The following is a 22,247-nucleotide window of genomic DNA, read 5'->3' on the forward strand; positions in this document are numbered from 1 at the left end:
TAGTGTTTTTCAGAGTAGATCTGTTACTATTATTTAGAAAGGAAAAGAGTGGTAATTGAAAAATGTTAAGAGAAAAATCAATTTGGTATAACAGAAACATTATTTCTTTTGTTTTTTTTGTTTTTTTTTTTACCTTTTTGTGATTTCTTGTTTGAGTCTGAATCCAAATGTTAGAAACATTTACAGTAAATATCAGACCCTATTGAGCTTCACTTTGGTTTGTGGTGTCACTGAGGGTGTATTTTTTTTAAATAAAAGTCTCAGAAATATTATTTCATTTAGAGGAAAAGAAGATCCAGCTTTAATAGGAATAATGTTTTTTGTAGCACAAATGAATGAAAAGGCACTGTAATTATTATATGCCTACACATGAGTCAGAATGACTCGCTCTTTCAAGAGAATCATGTCCTTTTTTATGACTCTAGCTTTTGCTTTCTTCTTCGTGTTCAGTTAGTTTATCATGGAGAACAACATGTTCCATCTGAGGAAAATTACAGGGTGTACTGAGGTCATTGCTGATTACTCCAATTTCTCTGCTACTCTCCACACACTTTGCACAAAAGCTAGTCCATCTAAAAACAATGTCAGTTTGATAGCAAAACTGCATTTATTCTGTGAGTTATTGTACTGAAGAAAAAACAAAGATCCACTCGTGTTGGACTTGAATATCTAATTTATGCTTGTTTGCATTCCACAAAATACAATCAAATATTTCGTCAGGATGACAACCACCCCATGCGTACAGCCAAGTTATAAGTCATTTAATCAGTCGGAGATTACATGGAGACACAAAAGATAATGAGACAGCCTAAATCCACAGAAGACCCCGAATGAGTTCTTCGCAACGCTTGGAACAGCGTTCCTGCCAATAATCTTGAAAACTGTACACAGTCATGAATTCTAATTAGTAAGACTTAAATAAGACTTAAAAAAAAAAAAAGCGTGTGCAGAAAATAACTGAATTTTGGTTAGAGCCCAACGCATGTTGGATTTTTCAGTTTGATACTGATATTTAGTGAAATGAAATTCCAACATATATCAACCGATACTTTTGTGTCTTTCAAATGCATGTATTATAAACCGATTTACCTAACGTGTTTATTGGAGTTATTTATCCACTCATTTATGTTCTATCTATCTCTGCTCGGCTCAGCTTGTTGTTGCATTTGTGGACAAACTGCAACATTAACAATTACAATGTGGTGTAATGCGTTTGTGCTGTTTCATCTTTACTTTTAATTTTCATTCATTGGTGTTTATAAATCCTGATACCTGTACAGCAAATAGCTAATCAGTCAGGCTGTAGTAAGCTTACAATTAAGATAAGGTACTCCTATCCTGCTTCATACAACTAAATAACTTCAAGTGAAATATAATCTGTGTGTATTCTAAGTGGCACATTTGTCTACTTTTATTATTTACTTTGTTCTCTTTGTTTTGTTGAAATGTTTTTATAAAAGCGTTGCCGATTAGAATGTTGCCTGTGTCAAGGGTAAGTGTAATAAGTTAAAGCTTGAAAGCTTTTCAGTCAATAATTTGTCTTTTTCCTGTTTAATTTAGTTCTTTGTTAATTGATTGTTTTCATGTGTATTTCTGGTTGTTTTTGCCAAAAAGAAAACAATTTAATAAGAAGAATAAAAAAACCTACATCTTCAATCATTTCTTTTTCTTTATTTCTTAAAACTGTGATTCACACCAACAATACTTTGCTCACAAGCAATGATGTCTGCACAAGCTGCACATTGGCACATTTAATAAATCTCAAAATTCAGTTCAATTTTATTCAATTTCAATTTTATTTATATAGCGCAAAATCAACAACAACTGGCTCAAGACACTCAAGAAAACAGAGAAAACCCGAACAATCATATGATTCCCTTTGAGCAAGCACTTTGGTGACAGTGGGAAGGAAGAACTCCCTTTTAACAGAAAGAAACCTCCAGCAGAACCAGGCTCAGGGAGGGGCGGCCGTATGCTGCGACCAGTTGGGGTGAGGGGAAAGTGTTATACTTTCACGCATGCTAAAACAAAAAGCAGAAATCAGATTGCGTTGCTTAAATTTTTTTTTAAAGTGCATATGAAGAAAAGCTAATACACCCTTACAGGCACACAAAATATATGTTAGATTTCTATTTTAAGTTACTTGACAACTGTTAAATAGGAGTGCAATTTCTTCCAAAAGTGTCCCCACTTTACTTCAAAAATTTTATTTTCTTTACTCCCTTCTTTGCTTTTGAAAACTGTCCGCCGGTAGTCCACGAAACAGTTCAGTGCTGCAATTGCAAATGAGTGGTAATTTTAAAGAAACTGCCACGCAAGAATGAATCCTTTCCAGTCAAATCAATTTCTAATAATGATAGGACACTGATGACATTTGATGCTTGTTTGAGATCATTTCCTCAAAGGCTGGAGCTGTAACTTCTCTGGAGAAAAAAAAGCAGGAGAAAGCTATTGTGCTGGTATTTTTCTCTCCAGGTTCCCACTTCCTGGAGAAAGGAGTCCTGGATGTGGCTGTGAAATGCGCTGTCGGAGCTGTCCATTAAGTGGTGCTGAAATCTATTTCAGCACATCCAGGCTTTTGATGGCGTCTGGATCAGTGCTGGGAGCTGTCCTTTTGCCTGGTGCTGAAGTGTGTTATAGTGTGGTGGCTTTTTTTTAACAGACCTCTAAATGTGTTAGCACAGGTGCTGGTAGTGTGTTGTTACTCTGCGTGTAGCAGAAAGTGTTGGTTCTTGAAAAAGTGAAACGATGTGCTGCTGAAGAAGCACTTGCTATCACCTGAAAGAGCAAGTGAAAAAGTGCTAATCACAGCTGCTTTGAGAGTGTATGTATGAATGTATGTCTGTATGCATGGATGTTAGAAAGTTATTCAGAGTCAGATCAGTTTTCCAATCATGCAAAACACAAGGCACTGATTTAAAGCAATCCTGAGGGAGCCCATTGTAATGCATTAGAAAACCGCTGCTTTCATGACAGTGTAAGCTTTCAAAAACAAGATGATGTCCATGCTGCACCTGTTAGACTATGCTATTAGCATATATTAGCTCTGTGTGGAAACGACAGGACAGTGAAGTAGAGTAACTTTAACAAGGACATAGAAACGCAATTGCATGGCCAAGGATGAAACTAATGAAAGCCCTCTTTATTATTACAGGAAGTGCAGACACAGAAAAGTATTTTCCTGAACCTCCGACCTTTGGCCTGACCTGGAAAAGAAGCGCATAATAGTTTGGCAGGTTTGGTTATGGCAATAAAAAAAAAAAGTTAATTGTGCTGTCTTTGGAGTGATTTTCAGAAACCGTGTGCTAAGGTTAGATGCAGGTTAACAAGCGGCACAGCTTCTAGCACTTGTGATCCATTCTCAAGGTGGTTTAGTAGACCTGGCATCATTTAAAGGTTTTATGTGGCTCCAAAAGGGAAGTAAGGATTGGATGAAACATGTTCAAACTTACTCACTTGAAATAATTGCTTTAAATAAAGTTGCTGCTTGACAGGGGATTTTTAAAAATGTCTAGCTAAAGTCTAATCTGCTTATTTTATTTTATCCACATCAGCAGCAGACTAATCAAAGACAGCAGAAACCTCTGTGTTCAGCAGTGTTTCAATTGATTTTCTCATATGTTCTTTCTTGGTTCTGGACCTCATCTCTGCCTCAAGCAATCCAGCCACTTCTTCACTTTAGCTGCGTATTTACATGTGCAGTTTCTCAGTGTGGTTGTGTGTAGTTTATTTATACAGGAAATGGTCCATTGCTGTCAAAAGGATGAAGTTGTTTTAAATAACTTTTTTACATTATAGGCTCTGATTATTCTGTAAGTTTCCACATCTCAGTACTACAATGTTTCAGAGTCAACTATTAATAGCAGACCTGTAGTAGATTTACTGCTTCAGGAGCCTTGGGGTAGATATACTTATTGCCCAAAGTGATGATATAAGCAGCTCATCTGAAGTAGATGAGCTGGAATCAGGCAGTGAATATCATGAATGATCCTACTCTGTAATTTTAGTTGCTGATATAGCTTGGTCTCTCACCTGAGGGGTTAAAAAAAGTGATGATGAAAAGTGAAGATGATGACGCATGAAGACCTGCATGGTTTCTTGCCTTATTTTAGCAGCAGACAGAATGTACTGTATACAGCAAGTATGCTGATAAGAAAAAGGCTAGAAAAACTCATTCACAACTACAGACGTGCTCATCAGCCCGGTGCTGGAAACAGAGGCATGGTTGTGGAATCTGGCTCTGTTGACATTTCACGCCTGAGTGCTGTGAAGGCTGATGAGTCACACCTGGCATAACTGAATCCTGATGCAGGGCCTCTCCGTCAGGAAGATGGGTCCGAGCTATATTTATGTAAGACCTCACATAGGCTCTTTACAAGGAGATGGAGAAGGAGGGGGAAAGATGGAAAAGCAATTATTTATTTCCAGTATCCCAATGCTCGCTGTCATTCGTCAGCCAAATAGGAGTGGAAAAATTGAGGCACACACTCATATCATTCACCACCTGCAGGGAGGCTGAGTACTACTGCCAAATACTATGCATGATTTTTGCAACATCAAAATTTACCTCCAAGAAAGAATACTGGAGTCTACAAGGAAACTGATAACTCCCTAATCAAAACAGGTCATGGTGCATGACTTTTGTTTTTCAACTTTTGTATTGTGCTGGTCTATTAGGAAATAAAATAACACTGACAGTTGGTTTTGGTTATATGCACTGACAGAATATGTTCTGGAAGACTGAAACAGGCTATAACTATTTTTTTTTTTTAGACTTGATTTTCTTCACAGATTGGTGTGTTGGGACACATTTTATGCATGTGGATTTTCGATGTGGGTACGCATAAAATTCGAAGCAATTGGGAACTAAATTTTCAGCATGAGAGTGTGGACACAGCACACCTGGTTTAATTAATCACATGGTTATTTTGCTACATTCAAGACAGTCTCAGTTTCAGTGTCTTTCATAAATGTTACCTGGACTTCTTTTATGGGCTCTTTCGTGTATTTTTAATACTATCATTTTATCACCTAGGACAAGACTAATAAAAAAATGTCAGCACTCCCTCAGGAATTACATTCTTACCATTTGGATGTAAATTAAAGGAAATTAATGAACTTTATATGAGTCTTTGGATTTCCGTTCAGGGACTGTTAATACAATTGAGCTTGGTTCAGTTGAATCACTGCACAGGCACTCAGTGAGATTTATGTGGGATTTAGCAGGTGGGGAAATCCTTAGATTCAGTGTAGCAGGGGCAAGCGACTAACCTGTTTTCTTTGTGGCCAAACCTGTGCGATCAGCTGACCTCTGCTGCTCTGAGCATTATTTTTTGTGACAAGTGAAGCTAAAGAGCATCAACAAAATCAAATGGCTCACTGCCATCTTTGACCTAACCTAACAGTGAGGATTGAAGGTAGATACTATGCCATAGCAGTAAACTATCATAACAGAGGGCCTGCTCTTCTTTACCCTGGTGGGTTATTCACACACAACCTTGGAATAACACACAAAAAAACAATGAATTTATTGTTAAATTCACATTGTGAATTAAGCAGGAAAGTTCAACAATACATAATCTAGCCTGCCGGGAATTCTAAAATGAATGGCATTGTACAAACTTTTAATTTCTTCCAGTTTCTCAAATTCATTTCCTAAGCATCACGCTTCATGTACTGCCACCTCTTTCCATGTGAATGCTTTCATTGATATTAGTGTAGTTTTCATATATGTGCTGACTGCAAAAATCCAAATTCTGTACCAGAACCTTGCAAGGCAGATGGCAAAGTTTCATGTTGAAAACCATTTCAAGCAACACAGTTCATCTTCCTCTGCTTCTGTAGTGCTAGCTAGATGCGGAGGGTAGTCTGAGTATCATGATAACGAGCTTTTCCACGTGTGCACACGTGAAAGAGTGGCAGGAATGACAAAGAGTGGAGGGAAGGTTGTTGACTGTGGGATGCCACTTTATTAGCTTTATTATGAACAAAACTAACAGATTTATTACTTGTTTTAGGATCGTTCCAGTCCATTATGTGTATGGGTAATTGAAAAAGTTCCAGTTGCCTATATAATGATGTGTCCTACATGGTCACAGCCTAACCAGACACCTATTCTGATGTTTTTTGGGCATCTCCTGGGTAGAACCAGGACAACACAGTCTCAGGGCAGTTCATCAAATAGTCATAATTTTCAATTTATTGGTGTTTTTGGACCCCAATTTGCAAAGTTTCACACAATTTACCACAAAATTGAGTGTTTTACACCCTCAAAGGGCAAGAACGTCCACATTTGGAGGATGGACAGCGCTGGTGGTGAAGTGAAACATTTCACCGTAAATGTGGCGCACTTTTTCACTTCAGTTATACTATTTTTTTAAGTTATTGATGTCTAATTTTAGAAACTACTTGTTTGGTTTAGAGACTAAAAACTATTGAATTAGATTTAGAAAAATGTCATGATTAGTATATTTGTTTATATTTAAATACATTAGTATTTTAAAATAAAAGTCTTATCATTTCATAACTTTATGCTAGATTGAGAGAAATTCAATATATATATTAGCTGAAACCATTTAAATACTATGCTATTTCTTTCTGAGCAGCCAAATAATATGTGAGAGAAGATATAAGCTGGCAACACACTTGTGAACTCATAAGGTCATGCGATCATTTAATAGGAGAGTGATCATGAACTCAGAAGGTTAAAGTGAGAGTAAAAGTAACACATGACCTCTCTCACCTCTCATTTTATCCTCCTGAGCTGAACCAGCTAACACTCTAATCATTAGTGCGCCATGGGGTTATATTGCTGACATGGACAGGGCAGAGGAAGGATCATTATAGACCCATATGTTTCTTCACAATAATGGTGTATGTGGTCATTTTTTGGCTATAGGGACTCTGCCTCGTTCTTTCAACTGCGTCTGCTTGGATGTTATTTCAGCCTTTCAAGCCTTTTCTTAGCACACATTGAGCTATTTTCTTTCAACAAAAGACGTAATCGGAAACAAAGAAGATTTCCATGAAATGTGCATGATGCCTCTCATGCCCACTGGTGTTACCAGGGATTTAATGCTTTAATTCTCCAAATATCTCCATTTTTAAAAAGCTGTACAGCCAAAGTACTCAAGAAAAACAGAACAAGATAAATAAAAACTGTTTGCTTTGGACAGAGTTTGCCTTGGTCTCTGTTTCTGAAATTAAACTGAAAAAAGAAAGCTGATATTGAATTCAATTTGTGCAACAATTTTTGGAGGCTTTCTTAAGAAATTACAATCGATTGTTCTTGCCCTTGCAGACTGTTCTGAAAAAATGCACATATAATTACAGAATGACGGACTGGAAGTTTGCAGGGTAAACTGGAAAAGCTTCTCTAATAATAGCAATTATTATCTATGTAATCATTCAGTAGCCATTTTTTCTCTAATATTACAAAGTTAGTGTCAGGGTGAAAATAATGCATCAATGTATAGTATTTAAAGGTTGTGGCAAGTATGTATTACTCTGAGGTTTTAATTAGGCAAAGCACTTTCACTTCATCAGGTTGGCTGCTGGCTTTCCATTGGCAGTGAAATGATGAGGCAGAAGTGAGCGGATGGCTCCATTTGTTTAGACAGGTTGGCACTGCCAGTCAGTTAATTCCTAACTTTTCAGGAATGTGTATTTAAACAGAGCCACCCACCCCCCCAGGAGCATTCATCACCGCCGTCTGGTGTCCATTTGTCAACATCGGAGACGTGAGGTTTGTACGCTCGCTCCTTAACACAGCCACAGTGAGGTAGTGATTGTGTTCTTGGCCGCGGCGGTACAACGACACAGCATCCGTCATCGGCCAATGGGGCTTTGGCCAAAAGTGGCCATCATTAGTCTGGAGCTGATTGATTGGCTGTTGAGAAGTTGTTTCGGTTTCATACATCATCCTGTTGATGGTAAGCACAGGCTGAGTTGCCGGGGAAGGCTTCTAATGTGGTTTGAAGCCACAAGTGGACGAAGCTGTGAACACCGGGTGGCTTTCATTCTTGTTCATGTGTCAGAATTCTGCACACAACCATTAAGTTTTTGTAGCCAACAAATTAGAACCAACAAATTTGAAATGTTTCAAAATTTTGAAAAATGCTGCCAGCTATGAGAGAGTGCATAATGTAGTGCAAATTTTCAGCACTGCACATCTCTCTTCATGGCCTACTGTACACAGCCAGAGGAATGTTGGCCTCTTCTGTTTTTTGTTTGGTCTACCACTCTAATCCAGACTGAAGTGTAGTTTTTAACTTAGTTACTTTAGTTTTTAATAAGTTTTATTTACCCTAAATGATGTTGTGGAATTGCATATAAATGGCATGCTACTTCTGGCAGACTTTGTATGTTCGCGTAACGTATATTCAGTTTTCTTCATTTCACTATGTGGTGTTTCATGACACAGGAAGTGCTTAACAGTTAAAATGAAAGACTAGGATGTCATTATTTCAACTAAAGTGCTAGAAAACATGCATTGTAAAAACACACAAAAAAACTTACTGTCAATGTTATTCACTGACTATTTCACACACATGTGTCCTCAGGGGGAATTTGAAAATACACGATCCTGTGTAAAATATTAATGAAACAGAATTCAGAAAATTGTTCTGAAACATTATATTAAATTAAAGTTTGACTGTTTTTTTTTATTAGAAGCTTTTTAAATGTCATTCCAGCAACACCTTTAATAAATGATAGGACAGCAACAAAAGACTGGGAAAGACAGCATGGGCTAATAGTGCAATAGTTTTAGAATAATGTTTCTCAGTATAAGATTGCAAAGAATTTGTGGATTTTATCATGCAGTACGGGGATTATTTAAAAGATTCTGAGAATCTAAAAAAGGGATCCAAGGGACCTGGCTTAAAACTAATATTAAATCTTCGTGCTCTCGGGCAGCGCTGAAATAAAAACAGATCCATTGCTCTGGGTGTTTGACTTATTGTGACACAAAAGATATGACAAAAGAGGCACCAAACTGTTGAGCAGCTAAAATCCTATATGAAGCAAGAATAGCTTGTTGGCTTTGCAAAGCACAGTAATTGATCTCCTCTGTTAACAAACACTTTGAGATTGCTTTTTAAAGAAAAGGTGATGCAACAGAGTGGGAAACATCACCCTCGCATCACCCTTCAGAAACTGCGGATCTACTGGGATTTTCTCACAAAACCATCTCTAGGGTTTACAGAGATCTCTCGGTAAAAGGGTCTTATTGATGCCAGAGGTCATCGGAAAATGACCAGACTGCTTTGAGCATAAATTCATTGCAACCAAAGTATGCAGAAAGGCATCTCTGAACACATGAAACCTTGGAGCAAATGGGTTATAGCAGTAGAAGAACACACTGATTATCACTTTTGTCAGTTAAGAACAGGAAACTGAGACATTTTGTGCAGGTTTACAAAAAAATTGGACAATAGAAGATTGGGAAAAGATTACCTGGTATCACGAGTCTTCATTTTAGCTGCTACATTTGGATGGTAGGTTGTAAATTTGTCATAAAGAACATCCTGCCTTTTATCAATGGGTCAGGCTGGTGGTGGTGTAAAGGTGTGGGGGATATTTATTGTTTTGGCTCATGACCATTATTTAAACATGACACCTGCCTTCCTGCGTATTGTTGCTCGTCATGTAGCCATCTTCTGATGTTGGATGACGTCCCATATCGCAAAGCTCAAATCATCTCTAAACTGGTTTCTTGAACATGGCAGTGAGTTCATTGTACACACACACAGAGACAGACAGTATGGACCAAAATCTCTGATGAATGTTTCCAGCACCTTGTTGAGGGTCATAGCTTTATATTGAGGACTATGATGTTTTTGATGAGACCAAAATTGAGCTGTTTAGCATCTGTCCATTTGCTATTTTTGTAGAGAAAAGAATTCTCAATATGAAGCACATTAAGGATATGGAGTTGCTTAACCAGTCTCTGAACTATCCGAGGACTAACCCATCACAGGTGGTAAGCCTAGCCCTATATTTTAGAGAAAGTCCAAACTGACTTTTGGGGGGAAATTGTGTTCACAAACCAAAAATGCATATTCAGATTGGGTTAGAGTTAGGGTTTTCACCAGTGAAGACTTAGACCTCAGAATGTTAATCACGCCGGTAGCTTTGGACACTTTGCAAAAAGCAAGAAATGTCTAACAGCTGTGCTTGCTACCAATGGTTACTCCACCAGGTAGTAAATAACGTGTTCCAAGAGGATAAAATATTTCATCAACTCTCGAAACAAACCTACCATTGACATATAGACCTCACATTTTTTGTGATTGAATCGAATTATGAATTCAACACCAGGTGAAATACTTCCTACATTATTCCCTCTCTTTTAGATCGGTTCACAGAGAGAAACCCATTTCTTTGGGGAATGCTCAAGTTGTTATTTGTCAATGTAAAGATAACATAAGTCAGCATGACTGAAAATAGAAAACAGCAATTTTGCAGAAAACAATGCAATGATATCACATGCACGGATATTTTAAAGGTTTTCTTTCTTTCTTTTTTATTTTGAGGCTATCTCTTTTAGAACAACGGGGCTTTTTTCAGTGTCTTGTGCTCTGCTGGTCACAAAAAGCAACACTGCAGATTTTCATTTGGGATTTCAAAGGTAATTGACTTCACCCAGTTGCCACCTGATTTTAATTAACAGTGCAGCACACTCGGTTGCAAACCTGCAATATAAAGAGTCAAACTGGAGACTAAGGTATTAATTAACATTAAGTACATCTTGGAGCAAATCAAAGTAAGTCATTTCCTAACGGTGTTTATTAGAGATTGTACATGATTTCTTGGAGATGTAATTAACTGAACAAGCCCATGAAAAAATTCTTAGTTCTTATCATGAAATGCAGACAGCAAAATTGGTTCCTTTCTGTTTTACTGCAGTGTAAACTTTTCCTGCTCCTGCTTCAGTCTTAAAGATTCAGTTTAACTCTCAGACTGGCAGAACTGTTTTAAATGCAGTTTGTGCCCAAGCACTAACAAGTCCCACTTTATTGCAGGCTTCTCCATCCTCTGGGTCATAACTTTTTACAGCCACTCATGTCTTGAGCATAATTTCAAACATTCTCAATACTGAATGTGATTACTTTATTACTGCTGCTGCTCCCGAATAACATTTAATACTGTTACATTACATCCAGGCTACTTAGTGTTTCAGTGCCATTACTAATGCATCAGTGCAGCAAGACATTGAATTTCCTTTTTTTCATAATTACAACAAGAAACGTATGCAGTGCAAAAATTGTTGTATGAAAATGCTGCAGGCATACTGAAGAAAATCAAAGACTAATTTCCCATTGCAAAGTTTACCCGGCAGCTTTACCGCAGCACTGCCTCTGAAAAATAAACGAATGTGGGAATGGACTTAATGAGATGGCGAGCTGGCTTTATTTTTGCAATGAAGGAATCTAAATAAGGCAATGAGACTTTATGATAATGACTGTTCGTGTTTAAAATGGGAGCGTTTTACTGTCCTCGTGAATCTAAACAAATATTTTACGAACTTGTATTCCTCGCGAGTTCTGAATTAAAGTTTGAGCCGCGTGATTTCAACGTGCATCTTTAATTGCAATCCACTCAGTCTGCATCACTTGCAAGTCAAGCGTTTTGCGCACGCAGAGTCCCGCACGGAGCGTTTAAAGAAGAGATGCGTGACTCTCTCTCTCTCTCTCTCTCTCTCTCTGCTATCTCCTCCTCCTCTCCTCTTTGGCTTCCACTGAAAATCTTTTTTTTTTCTTTGCCGTTTCCCTTCCCGAGCAGCGCGTCCTTATACCACTTGTTATTTCACACCTTGGTCACTGCACACGAAGCTTGTGGGCGCCGGAAAAAGACCGTTTTCCTTTTTCTTCTTTTTTTTTTTTGACTTACTGGTTCTGCACCGGTGTGTGTGTGTGTGCGTCTCTCTGTGTGTGTCTTTCAGTATTTGCATTTTTTCCCTTGCTCCTGCCGGGGAAACAACAGTTTCTCCCAGCTTTAGGGAATCATGACCACAGCAAAGGAAGGCAATGCACCGTCGAAAGCGACTCAACAGCAAGATCAGGTACGGATGAGCTTTCCTGTCACCTCCTCGCATATTAATTACACCGTTAACCTGTGCTGCCCCTCCGCTTTGCTTGGCCAACACGGGGTTTATTTGCATGACACGCTGCAGCGACTTTTTTCACAGACTGAAATGGTGTGCGGAGGGCAGAAACGTGTATAATTTGGTACTCTGAGCTCGTTTAAAGCGGTTGGACAGGGAGTCATTCGTGGAAGTGAAAGGCTAGCCGGTGCTGTCAGATCATCACCGCCGGTAGATTTATTTTACAGCCTCCGTTGTAATCGTCTTTATTATTCAGCGGTAATTATTGTGTGACTTTACGCACGGGAGACAAGGAGCAGCTTGTGTTGTCCATTGCGTCCAGTGCGCTTCACCTTGCAGCAGCAGAGCAGCAAATGAGCCCAATTAACCCAACTTGAATCGCGTTGGAAGGCCTGCAAAAGTACGACTAATGATTATATCACTTTTAAATCATCACGTCATCTTCACTCATCTTCTGATCTTTTTTTCCCCAGACGTGCTCGTTTTTTGTGCTCTCTTCAGTCTGCAGGCTGAGAACACTGTTGCATTTTTTTTGATGTGGTGGTGCAGGGTGGCTCTGTTCTGTTTTTATTCGCTACCTCCATCACTCAGTAATGATGGAGCATCTGCTGACCTGCCTCCACTGAGGTACCACAGCCGGCGGACACTTCAGGGAAAATCATTTTAAGCACGAATGTTTCGTGTTGCGATAACAAAGAGCCCTTTTTATTGTGCCATGTTAATGTCAAGGTTAACAAATAATGTGCCTCCACCTACAGCACAGAGCCTCTGAATTTGAATAATGATGCAAATTAATTGCTTCTTACCTACAAACGTTTAACATTTTTGAAAGTTTTTGGAATCGTAGCAAAATAAAATTAAGAAACTCATAAATTTCCTGGTGCCATTACAAATATGCTCTGACAGATGTTAGTTTGGATATCTGGACATCCAGGTCCTCTAATCCTGTTGTTCTGTGTTCATTCTACTGCATGCAGCCATATTCAAGACTGTTTTAGGTGAATCCCTATATATCACATCTCACCCCCTCCAGCCAGTCTGTCAACTTAAACTTTAACATTAGATGGCATCTGTCACTGTTGTCCTCCACCTGTGTGCCACACCTGTCTAATAATGACAGAAAAGGTGAGAGGGACACTTGGTTTTATCCTGCCAAGCAGACAATCTCCCCCATGCTGTGATTTAGCAGCAGACTGTCGCTCACACCCTTGGAGGCAGTCAAAGGTCCCCAAGTAGCTCCCTGTGCACGTGCATTACAGACTGTGCAGGCACAAACATCAACATCACCAAGGAGTAGATTAGACTGTCCTGAAATTAACTGTGCAAATCAATGGAAAATGCTTCTGGAGAAACCGTGAGGGTTTTTCTTTTCTCCTGTCTTGTGCCATGGCAATTTAAATAGGTTGTTCTGGAGTCTTGGTAAGACAAAAGAAGAAATGTAAAGACATCCCCTCAGGCTCTAATTAGATGTGTATTTTGAAAGGATGAAATAGAGCTGCAACACTTATTTTCATAATTATTTTTCCCCCCAACAAATCAAGGAGTTGAGTTTCCAGAAAATGGCAAAAGCCCCGTCTCACAAGTTTCAAGCTCCCAAGGTGACAACCTCAGAATATTAGTTTGGTCTGAACAACAACGCTGAATACAAAGTCGTTTCATTTTCAGCAGTACAACAAAGAGCTGAGAAACAGCTCATCATTCAAAAACTTGGAATGGATGTTTTTGCTTAATAAACGATTCAGTTGATACATCTTCTGGCTTATCAAATAATCAAGTTTTATTTTTTTGTTTGTTTTTTTTCCCCAAATCAAAAGTGTTTTTTACTTATCAGCTGGCTCTTTCAGATAGATGGTCCTTCTGCTCACAAGATCAGCTGAGACCTGGGGGCAGCATTCTAGTCCCAGTGATCTTTGTGATAATTGCCAAAAAGACCTGGTCATTCTTAAACATCAGCAGATGGCAGTTTGTGACTTTCCGTGGACTTTCCTGAGACTTGAATAGGGTAATCAAACAATGACCTCAAGCATATTATTTTTTAAACCTCCAGTCTTACAAAGACGTGTGTTTTTTGCTAACACTTTACATCAGGAGACACGGCCACTGTGATTACATGTGCTCCTGCAGTGATCCGCTGATTGATGGTCTGCTAACAGGGCTTGTGGTCCAGGGACAGAGGATGGAGATAGAGGGCAGCTCACTAGAGATAACAGCAGCAGCTCTTCAGTAATCACCTAGCTGCAGCAGCACAGAGTCACATCGCTAACCCTCATTACTGAAACAAGGTAGAGGTTCTGAAGGTGTAAGAGGTCGAGATGAGGCAGGGGAGGCAATGCATTTGCAGAGGTGAGACACTGGATTAATTGAAAGCTGTTGTCAAAATACACACATCTTTGGTGTTTCATCGCTGTCTAGGTAATGAACCAGAGTGCTGTGATTGGGGAACCTGCAGGTTTGACGCACGGCAGTTGTTGAAATTAAAATCTGCTGCATGATATGGACAACAGGGGCAAGATAGTTGTGTTTAAAGGGAATAACAAACCCTGCTGGCTTGGTAAACACGCCTGCGCTGTGAACGGTTGCATTATCAGTTATTTTTCTCGCAGCCATTCAAAGCTCAGTGCGGCTTTAAAGCAGAGATCACAGCACCCAGCTTTTAATGGGTGAGACTTCTGCAGATTCACCTACACCCTTCATCCTAATAATCAGGCCTTTTTTTTCCCCCCACACTCTTTGGAAACCATAGTAGGTAACACAGCCTAAAGAGAGAGACTTAGATGTGGTGAGAGACGAGCTGAAAAGCAAAGTCTTCCCTCTTAGACCTGAATTTGTGCAGTCTCGTACTAGCAGAACAGAAAAGGGTTTGTTTTTTTTTGGTGGTGGGGGGGTGGGGGATTCAATGCCAAAAACTCAGATCATGCCATTGCGGCAGCTTGAGCAACAGCTGAGTGGAGCAGGCTGTGGGTGTTGAAGAGGATAGACATCTAAGGGCCAAAGAAAGAATCAAGCCATAGCATGGGTAGGATGCAAGGGCTATGATCTTACTTACTTACTCTCTCTCTCACAGCAAGAATTTGGTGTTCTGAATTAGTTATACAAAGGACTGGCCTTCCGATAGCATGTCTTTTTTCTAAGAGAGGCTGCTTACTTAGTATCGTGATAGTATTCAGCGTCATGTCGATCTTAAGTGAGGTTTCTGAAGGGGTGCCGTTCTCAAATATTGATAAGCTGTTGTTCACTTGAAATGGAGCCTGTCTGCCACGAGCTGATAAATTCAAACATAAAACCTGAAGATGCTCACTTGAAAGTCAAACCAAAATATTGATGTGAAGAAGTCAGAAGGGAACATCTTTTTACGATGGTGAAAGGTTCAAAAATTGTGAAATGGGTGATATTTCATTTTAGCATGCTTCCTGTTGTATTGCAAAGATAAGCGTGGCTTTAATCAGCCCGTGTTTTGTTTCATTCACCTTGGTGTGGTGCCTCGGTAGCCTGCCGATGAAGAGCACGCATGACAAGTGCTCAAACAGATGTTGATTAAAGTAGCAACTTGCACACAAGACACAGTGGGGCTAGAGTAGGATCATCTGCACTGCACCTGTATTGACATCTGTGGCTTTGCATGAACTTTCCTGCAGAATGTGATTTCATTGTCAATGTAATGTGTATTATGTCGATTTTTCTACTTTCTAACAACTGTCACAGGTTAAGTATTCATTTGTCAGCGTGACTAAAATGTGCCAGATTAGCTTACAGTGAATGTAGACCCTGACACGTGTTTAAAACGGCACAATTACACGGCAAAATTAATTAATTTCAATGCGGTTATCAGTGGATTAGCTTGCTTGGGAGCTTGCAGTGAGGCTCAGTGTGGGGGATTGGATGGAGAATGCTAATGTAGTTTATTAGCTCTGTTTTGTTTTTGTTTTTCAGTCAAATTTTATGCAAGCTTCTATTATGGAGAAGAAAATACTTTTTTAAAAGTTTCCAGGTGGTTATGAGACTGAGCTAAATCTCAATAGTATGTCTTTTCAAAAAAACAGACTCAATGTTACCGGTGTAACCATTCTCCAAATCCATTATACCTTGATTTTTGGGCCACAGTTAATTCATTCGCCCAAGTTTTTATTTAGCAGGATTTTGGGGAAAAAAAGACTATCACGTGCATCATCACTTGAATGATGAGTGGATCGTGTGCTAACAATAAACTCCATCGTTCTGATGTGTTGCAGCTCACTCTTTAGCTGGAAGATTTTTAAACATTACAGCTTTCCACAGATGAGCACACTTTTACCATCACTGACAGCCCTACAGTGATCACTAGCTAAAGCAGGCACAACACTTTATGGCTTATTCACATTTTCAAAAGTTTTTATTACATTTCTCATGTATTTACACTGCTATTTCTGGCTTCTCGATTCATATGGGGGTTTCGTAACGTTGCAATTTTCATCACATTTTTGATAGAAGGCACTGAGATAATAAATGCAATTTACTTACTTTTAATTAAATTTTTTAATGACTTTCAGTAAGTATTATGGGCAACAAGTTAAGGGATCTGCCATGCTGTTTTAGGCAAAGAAATAAAGAATTTCTAGAAGCAGCCACATCATATCAGTGACTTTCAACCTTTGCAACAGCTGCTAATGTCTAGTAAATCATCAAGGGAGCGTATCCTGTTGTAAATCCTTAACCAGACAGTCAACATGCATTAACAGAATGCATGTTTTTTGAGTAAAGTCATGTTCCCTGTCAGAAGCATTGTTTTTATTTCAGCTCAGATGCATTATCAATACTGTGTTTGTGAAAACTAAAAGGATAGTGTGGACAGTTTTTTTTTTTTTTGTTTTTGTTTTTTTTTTGTTTTTTTTTTGCTTAAACCAAGTGTAAACGGCATTTTAGCCATTAGGCCCCATTCATTCTGGTTATTTGAAGACTATCTTACAAGTAACCCCTGGCAAGATATGAAGCTGCTATGCCCCAGCTGATTTGCAGCCAATGCCTGTACACTGGGATTAATAGGAAATTGAACGGACCTCTAGATTATTTCTGTAGCATCCTTCTGTTTCTCTGCCATGGGAGTCACCTAATCCTGCTGATATGTCTTTGTCATCTAATTACAACACAGAGGCAACCACAGAGAATGTGTTTTCCCACAAGTGGCTGAGCTAATCGGCTTGCTACAGAGAAAATAGAAGAGTCAGTGGAACTATGTGACTAACTGGTGATATCTTAGCTACAGTCTTGGGTTATTTTCTGAAGGTAGTTACGAGGCTCATCCCATGTATGTTGGAGAGCAGACTGTGAGACTGACAGACAGGTTGTTGTCAGTTTAATGTCTATTTCCATGTAACTCATACCCTCAACTATGGGCCAGGAGCTCTGGGTAGTGACAAAAAGATTGAGACTGTGGATATAAACATTGGAAATGATCTTCTTTCGAGGGGTAAGGTGAGGAGCTTGGTCATTCAGGAGGGGCTCAGAAGAGATGCGCCCCTCCACGTTGAAAGGGGCTAGTTGAGTTGGTTCAGGCATCTAACTAGGATGCCTTCTGGGCATCTCCTAGGTGAGGTATTTGTGCATGTCATATCAGGAAGAGGCCTTAGGGCAGACCCAGGACATGCTGGAGAGCTTAGTCCCAGCTGGCTTTGGAGCGCTTCGGTGTGTGGTGCCTCAGTAGTTGGACAGATGGAGTTACCAAGCTTCAGGGAAAAGATCTGACCACCACCTTGCTTCCTCAGTGTGATACAGTGAGAAGTTCTGTATAGGAAAACTTTTATCCACCTTCTGGCAGGCTATTTAAACAGATATTTATGAGGTTCTTCTGAAGTCCTCAGTCTACATTTTCTGTATGATGGACTTTCCAGCTTTGAGTGACTTTGCTTCCAACTAGCATACTAGAGTACATTTCCTTCGGGAAATGCACAAACTTCTTTTAAAACCACACAACTGCAAACTTGGCGTGGAACTTTGCTCACTTCCACATAGATTTCTCCTGTTGTGATAAACCAACTAGCAAACATGCTGTCAGGGCAGTCAGTTTTATCACATACACTTTTTCCCCTTTTTTCTTTCTTCTCACTTTGTTGAATCTTTTTAGGGTAGCCACTTTTTAATAAGCGAGATAAGCAGAATAGCTGAAATAGATTCGGGAAAAGTAAGAGTGACAAGATTATTCAGTTTTGGAATGCTAATAGATGATAGGCCAGTTCCTCCTGTTTACTGACTGCCCTTGACTGATAAGAGGGAATGGAAGATGGATTTAGAGGAGAATTGGATGTCCCTAATGTTTGTGCCATAGTTCATCTAAAGGGCAATTATGACCAATTGAGCCGTAATGTTGGGGTCTGAAGTGGAGATTAGAGGCGAGATTGCCAGGCAGCTAGCATGGCAATTCATCATGATTGTTGTCATGATTTAAATGTTCTTTGCCGAAATGGCTTATAAAGCATGGGAGTGGGGGATGGGAGGGGGGCTTTAATACAGCAATAAATATTCAGTGTTTGGAGCAACGGTCAAACTAAATGTCATGACAATCCTCCATCTCACTAACAGTCAGTGTAGACATCGTGCGTGTGTGTGTGTGTGTGTGTGTGTGTGTGTGTGTGTGTGTGGCTTTATGAAAACACCTCAGGAGGAGTTTCCAAATAGTGTGTAAAACTGCCTCATTTAGGAAAAGTTCAGCAATTCTTTCTGTCAGGTGTTGGGGAAAATATGTTTTTGCTCCTTTGTTGCATTCTAATTGTGTCTCTAAGCTACGCGAGTCAGCACAGAATATGCATAGAGATGCTATTAAACAATGTTCCACTTTTTCCTTTATAAACCTGAGCGGTCATATTTCCATAAATGAACCAATTGGCCCAGAAGTCTAAGTCATGCCTTTTTCTCCTCGCCCTCTTTCAAATTGATATAAATAAGGTAAAGGTATTTAGAATATTATTATATCTAATCTAATGTATGTTTTATAAATGAACTGCAATCGCGTTTTGAATTAGAAATTTTCAGATTTAATGGCCTACATGAAGCCTAATCTTCTGGTTAGTCATTTTTAAAAGCCCAATGGGAATAAAAATGAGAAATGTAAAACACCTTAATCAGCGGGGGGAAAAAGGAAAAAAAAAAATATAAAAAATGTAGTTGTGGGACCCAATACAAGTAGAATTTCACAATTCTTGATACCAAAGCAAAATGATTATATGATGTATGTAAACTTGAACTTGTTAATTCAAAAGCAGTTGTAAATCACTGCTTTGGTGGTAGAAGACTAGTGTCGGATTTTTAAGACCATTACTCACACTGAAGTTTGGCGACTTAAAAATCTGATGTTAGCCATTATTTATTTTCTTTCAGACACATGGAATATAAACAGATTTCCCTAAAATTTCGTATGTGTAGTTATTTTTTAATCTTTACTAAGATAGCATGAAAGCACAGTTAAAAAAAAAAATCCTATTTTATTGTTACATGTCTTAGATTACTCTGATTTTGCTTGGATCAGCTGATGATCTTTGTAGGGGCAACATCAACGTTCATAACATAATTAAGGAGTGTTTCTCCCATCGCTTCTTTATTTTTTTAATTTTCTTTATCACCCACTACGAATGCCAATCCTGATGTAGCTGCAAGAATTTACCATCCAATATATCAGTCCCGCTCTACTTTTTATTTAAAATCGTAACAATACGTCAACAGAACACAGAATAATGAAATGTTAAGATGGTTGCTGATTAGTCTACTAACATTACTATGAGGTATTGTGTTAGTTTAAGGATGTATATAATGTTAGCTATTGCAAACTTTGAGCAGTGGTTTAGTTTTACAGTGGCATTGCCTGCTGTCAAAAACCAAATGGTTCCATAAGAAGGCAAATACTTGGGATGTTGTTGGATGCTGAGCTTAAACTCATTCAGCTTGCATTCTTTAAATAGATCTACATGCTGGTGTTTTAGGCGTTATATATAAAAAAGGAAGTACGAGAACCTAGTTTGCATACTGAATTGTGCGACTTTCGCGAATGCCTTGTGGCAGAGCTATTACATTTAGTTGTCTTCCAGATTTAGTTTTTCCTGTGCTTGTGGCAGTACTTCTTCTTCAGCATGCACTAGGGTAGACTAGACCTGGTAGAGGTGTGCTGTATGTCTGGAAAAATTGCATCCTTAGTACATCCACTGCCTACAGTACCTACAGTATGACAAAAAACACCTAAATAATATCACGTTTTTATAATTTTCACATTGTGTGCTCTTTCTGAAAATGTCTGCTGTATTGAAGCAACTTAAAAAAAGGCAGCTGTTCATCTATGGTGAGTTTATTTTTAACACCATCGGTTTTAGAGTAACACAATAACAGCTATTGTGCTGAACACGATATGTGCACGCCTTTAGGGAGCTGATGAAGATGTGTAGAAACGAGATAGATACCGAGGAAGGTAAATGCAGGAAATACTCATCGCTTTTGTGCTGTTCATCCGTGCATGTAAAATCCGACAGTATTAAATCAGATTTGGAGAAAAGACCTGGACCCAAAAGCTTAAACCAGAATAACTTAGATCAAAATGAAAGAAAATATGTGCACGGACGTGCAGCCAGTGATTGTGTGTGCATTTTGTATGCACCATGAAGTCAGATTAATCAGCAGTTTATCTCCATGTGCCTTGTGTGTCTGTACCATATAAAGCATGTGTGTTTCAGCGGGCAAGTTGATATGTCTTTGTATTCTCGTCTTCGTTTGTGTTTATCTGTGCCTTGCCTCAGTCCATTGGAGCTGTGTTTCCTGGGCTTATCGACCTGCTGTAATTAGGGGCCTAGAGCTGCAGAGCAGGAAGGCGATCAGGAGCCACCGTGTTCCGCCGAGCCTCTAATTGAAACGTTGAGCGTTTCCAGGTTCACCGTCGGCCCCCCTCGGGTCCCCGCTGTCATCTCGGTGCCACCTCTACGCCTGTGACAAACATTCAGAAGAGAGAGTGCTAGTCACGAATGATAAGCAGGTAATTGCCTGTAGGCTCAGATGCGAATTAGGAGACGCTCGTGCTCCAGCTTCATTGGACATGCTGCCAGGGGTTGTTTATGCCACTGTTGTGTGTGTGTGACACCTCAAAATGGTACACAGAGATGAGGCGAGCTTATCAAGTCGGAAGGCTTGTCGTATTTAGGCTCTAGTTTCTGAGTTTACACTTAATGTCATGGTATAGTTTGTTAAAAAAAAATCCTCACTTAGACACTAATGAATAACAAATTTCTACCCACTTCCCTGCAAATTGCCTGATGAGGCAGCACACAGAGCCCACTCAGTAGCCTGCAGGGGCCTGAAGACCCATAATTTGGCATCTGGGTGCTCAGCCAGTCACAGACCTTTAAGAATGGGCTTTCTTTTCAAAGCTCGGGCCAGCCTTCCAACCAGTGTTCCTGCTGACATTTATCGTCTCAAACCTTTAGCGTTATTGTTATGAGTGCAATAATTCTTGCCGTAGGGGAATACTCACAGCGCTCCAAATTGACCAACTTGAGGATTTTAATGTGACAGCTCATCACATTATAGCGGTGGGAGCGTGAAAGTAGGCGGCCCGATACAATATCATCTTTCTCTACTTGAGAAGCATGCGCCTGTGTCATCTGTCTGACGGTCCTGTTGTCAGCTCCATCCTGGACTGTCTATCGGTTGGCATGCATCCCAGTCTTGCTTCCGCCAGCTATAAAAACATAAGTCTGAGTAGAAGGGAGGTGGTCAGAGGCGACAGTGTCAACCCCCTGCTGTTTTCCCATGCTCAAAATATTGGCAGCCATTACATGTCTCCTCAGTGGCGTTTAGTGCCCATTGCTGAATTGCTGACTTTCATCATGACATTTTCTGGGCACGCTCCAAATGCCCAGCAGCAGCCTGGTTTCTATGGAGATCCGGTTGCTCAATAAGCAGCTTTGCACAAAGAAAACACACACACAGAGATAAAAACAGACAAAGTGAGTAGGGGAAATGAATATTGGTCATTAATTGCATTGCTGTCTTGTTTTATGCTATTCCTTTGATTTAGTTTTCGTCGCTAGCTAAACAAACGCTCGGCTAATATGCATCTCATTCCGGCAAATGAGCATGCAGCCCTGATTTCAGTGTTACTGCAAATGAGCACCAAACTTTGTTCGAACATCAA

General features: G+C 39.5%; 1 protein-coding gene across 5 annotated transcripts in view; it reads left to right on the forward strand.

Annotated features, from left to right (window-relative positions):
• LOC146380578 (A-type potassium channel modulatory protein DPP6-like) overlaps positions 1–22,247 on the forward strand; it is a 253,820-nt gene that overhangs the window by 126,188 nt on the left and 105,385 nt on the right. The window contains exon 1 of one of the 5 annotated variants that reach the window (XM_084939769.1): positions 11,659–12,064. The exons of the other annotated variants lie outside the window; for them this stretch is intronic. Coding sequence (XP_084795895.1) covers positions 12,008–12,064 — 57 coding nt within the window. The 5' untranslated portion in view covers positions 11,659–12,007. Of the gene's footprint in view, positions 1–11,658; positions 12,065–22,247 lie in introns of those variants that run through there. 5 annotated transcript variants of the gene reach the window in all.

Source organism: Perissodus microlepis, chromosome 9 (assembly GCF_051167445.1).
Source record: "Perissodus microlepis isolate ML-2025 ecotype Zambia chromosome 9, ASM5116744v1, whole genome shotgun sequence".
NCBI classification, from domain to species: Eukaryota; Metazoa; Chordata; class Actinopteri; order Cichliformes; family Cichlidae; genus Perissodus; species Perissodus microlepis.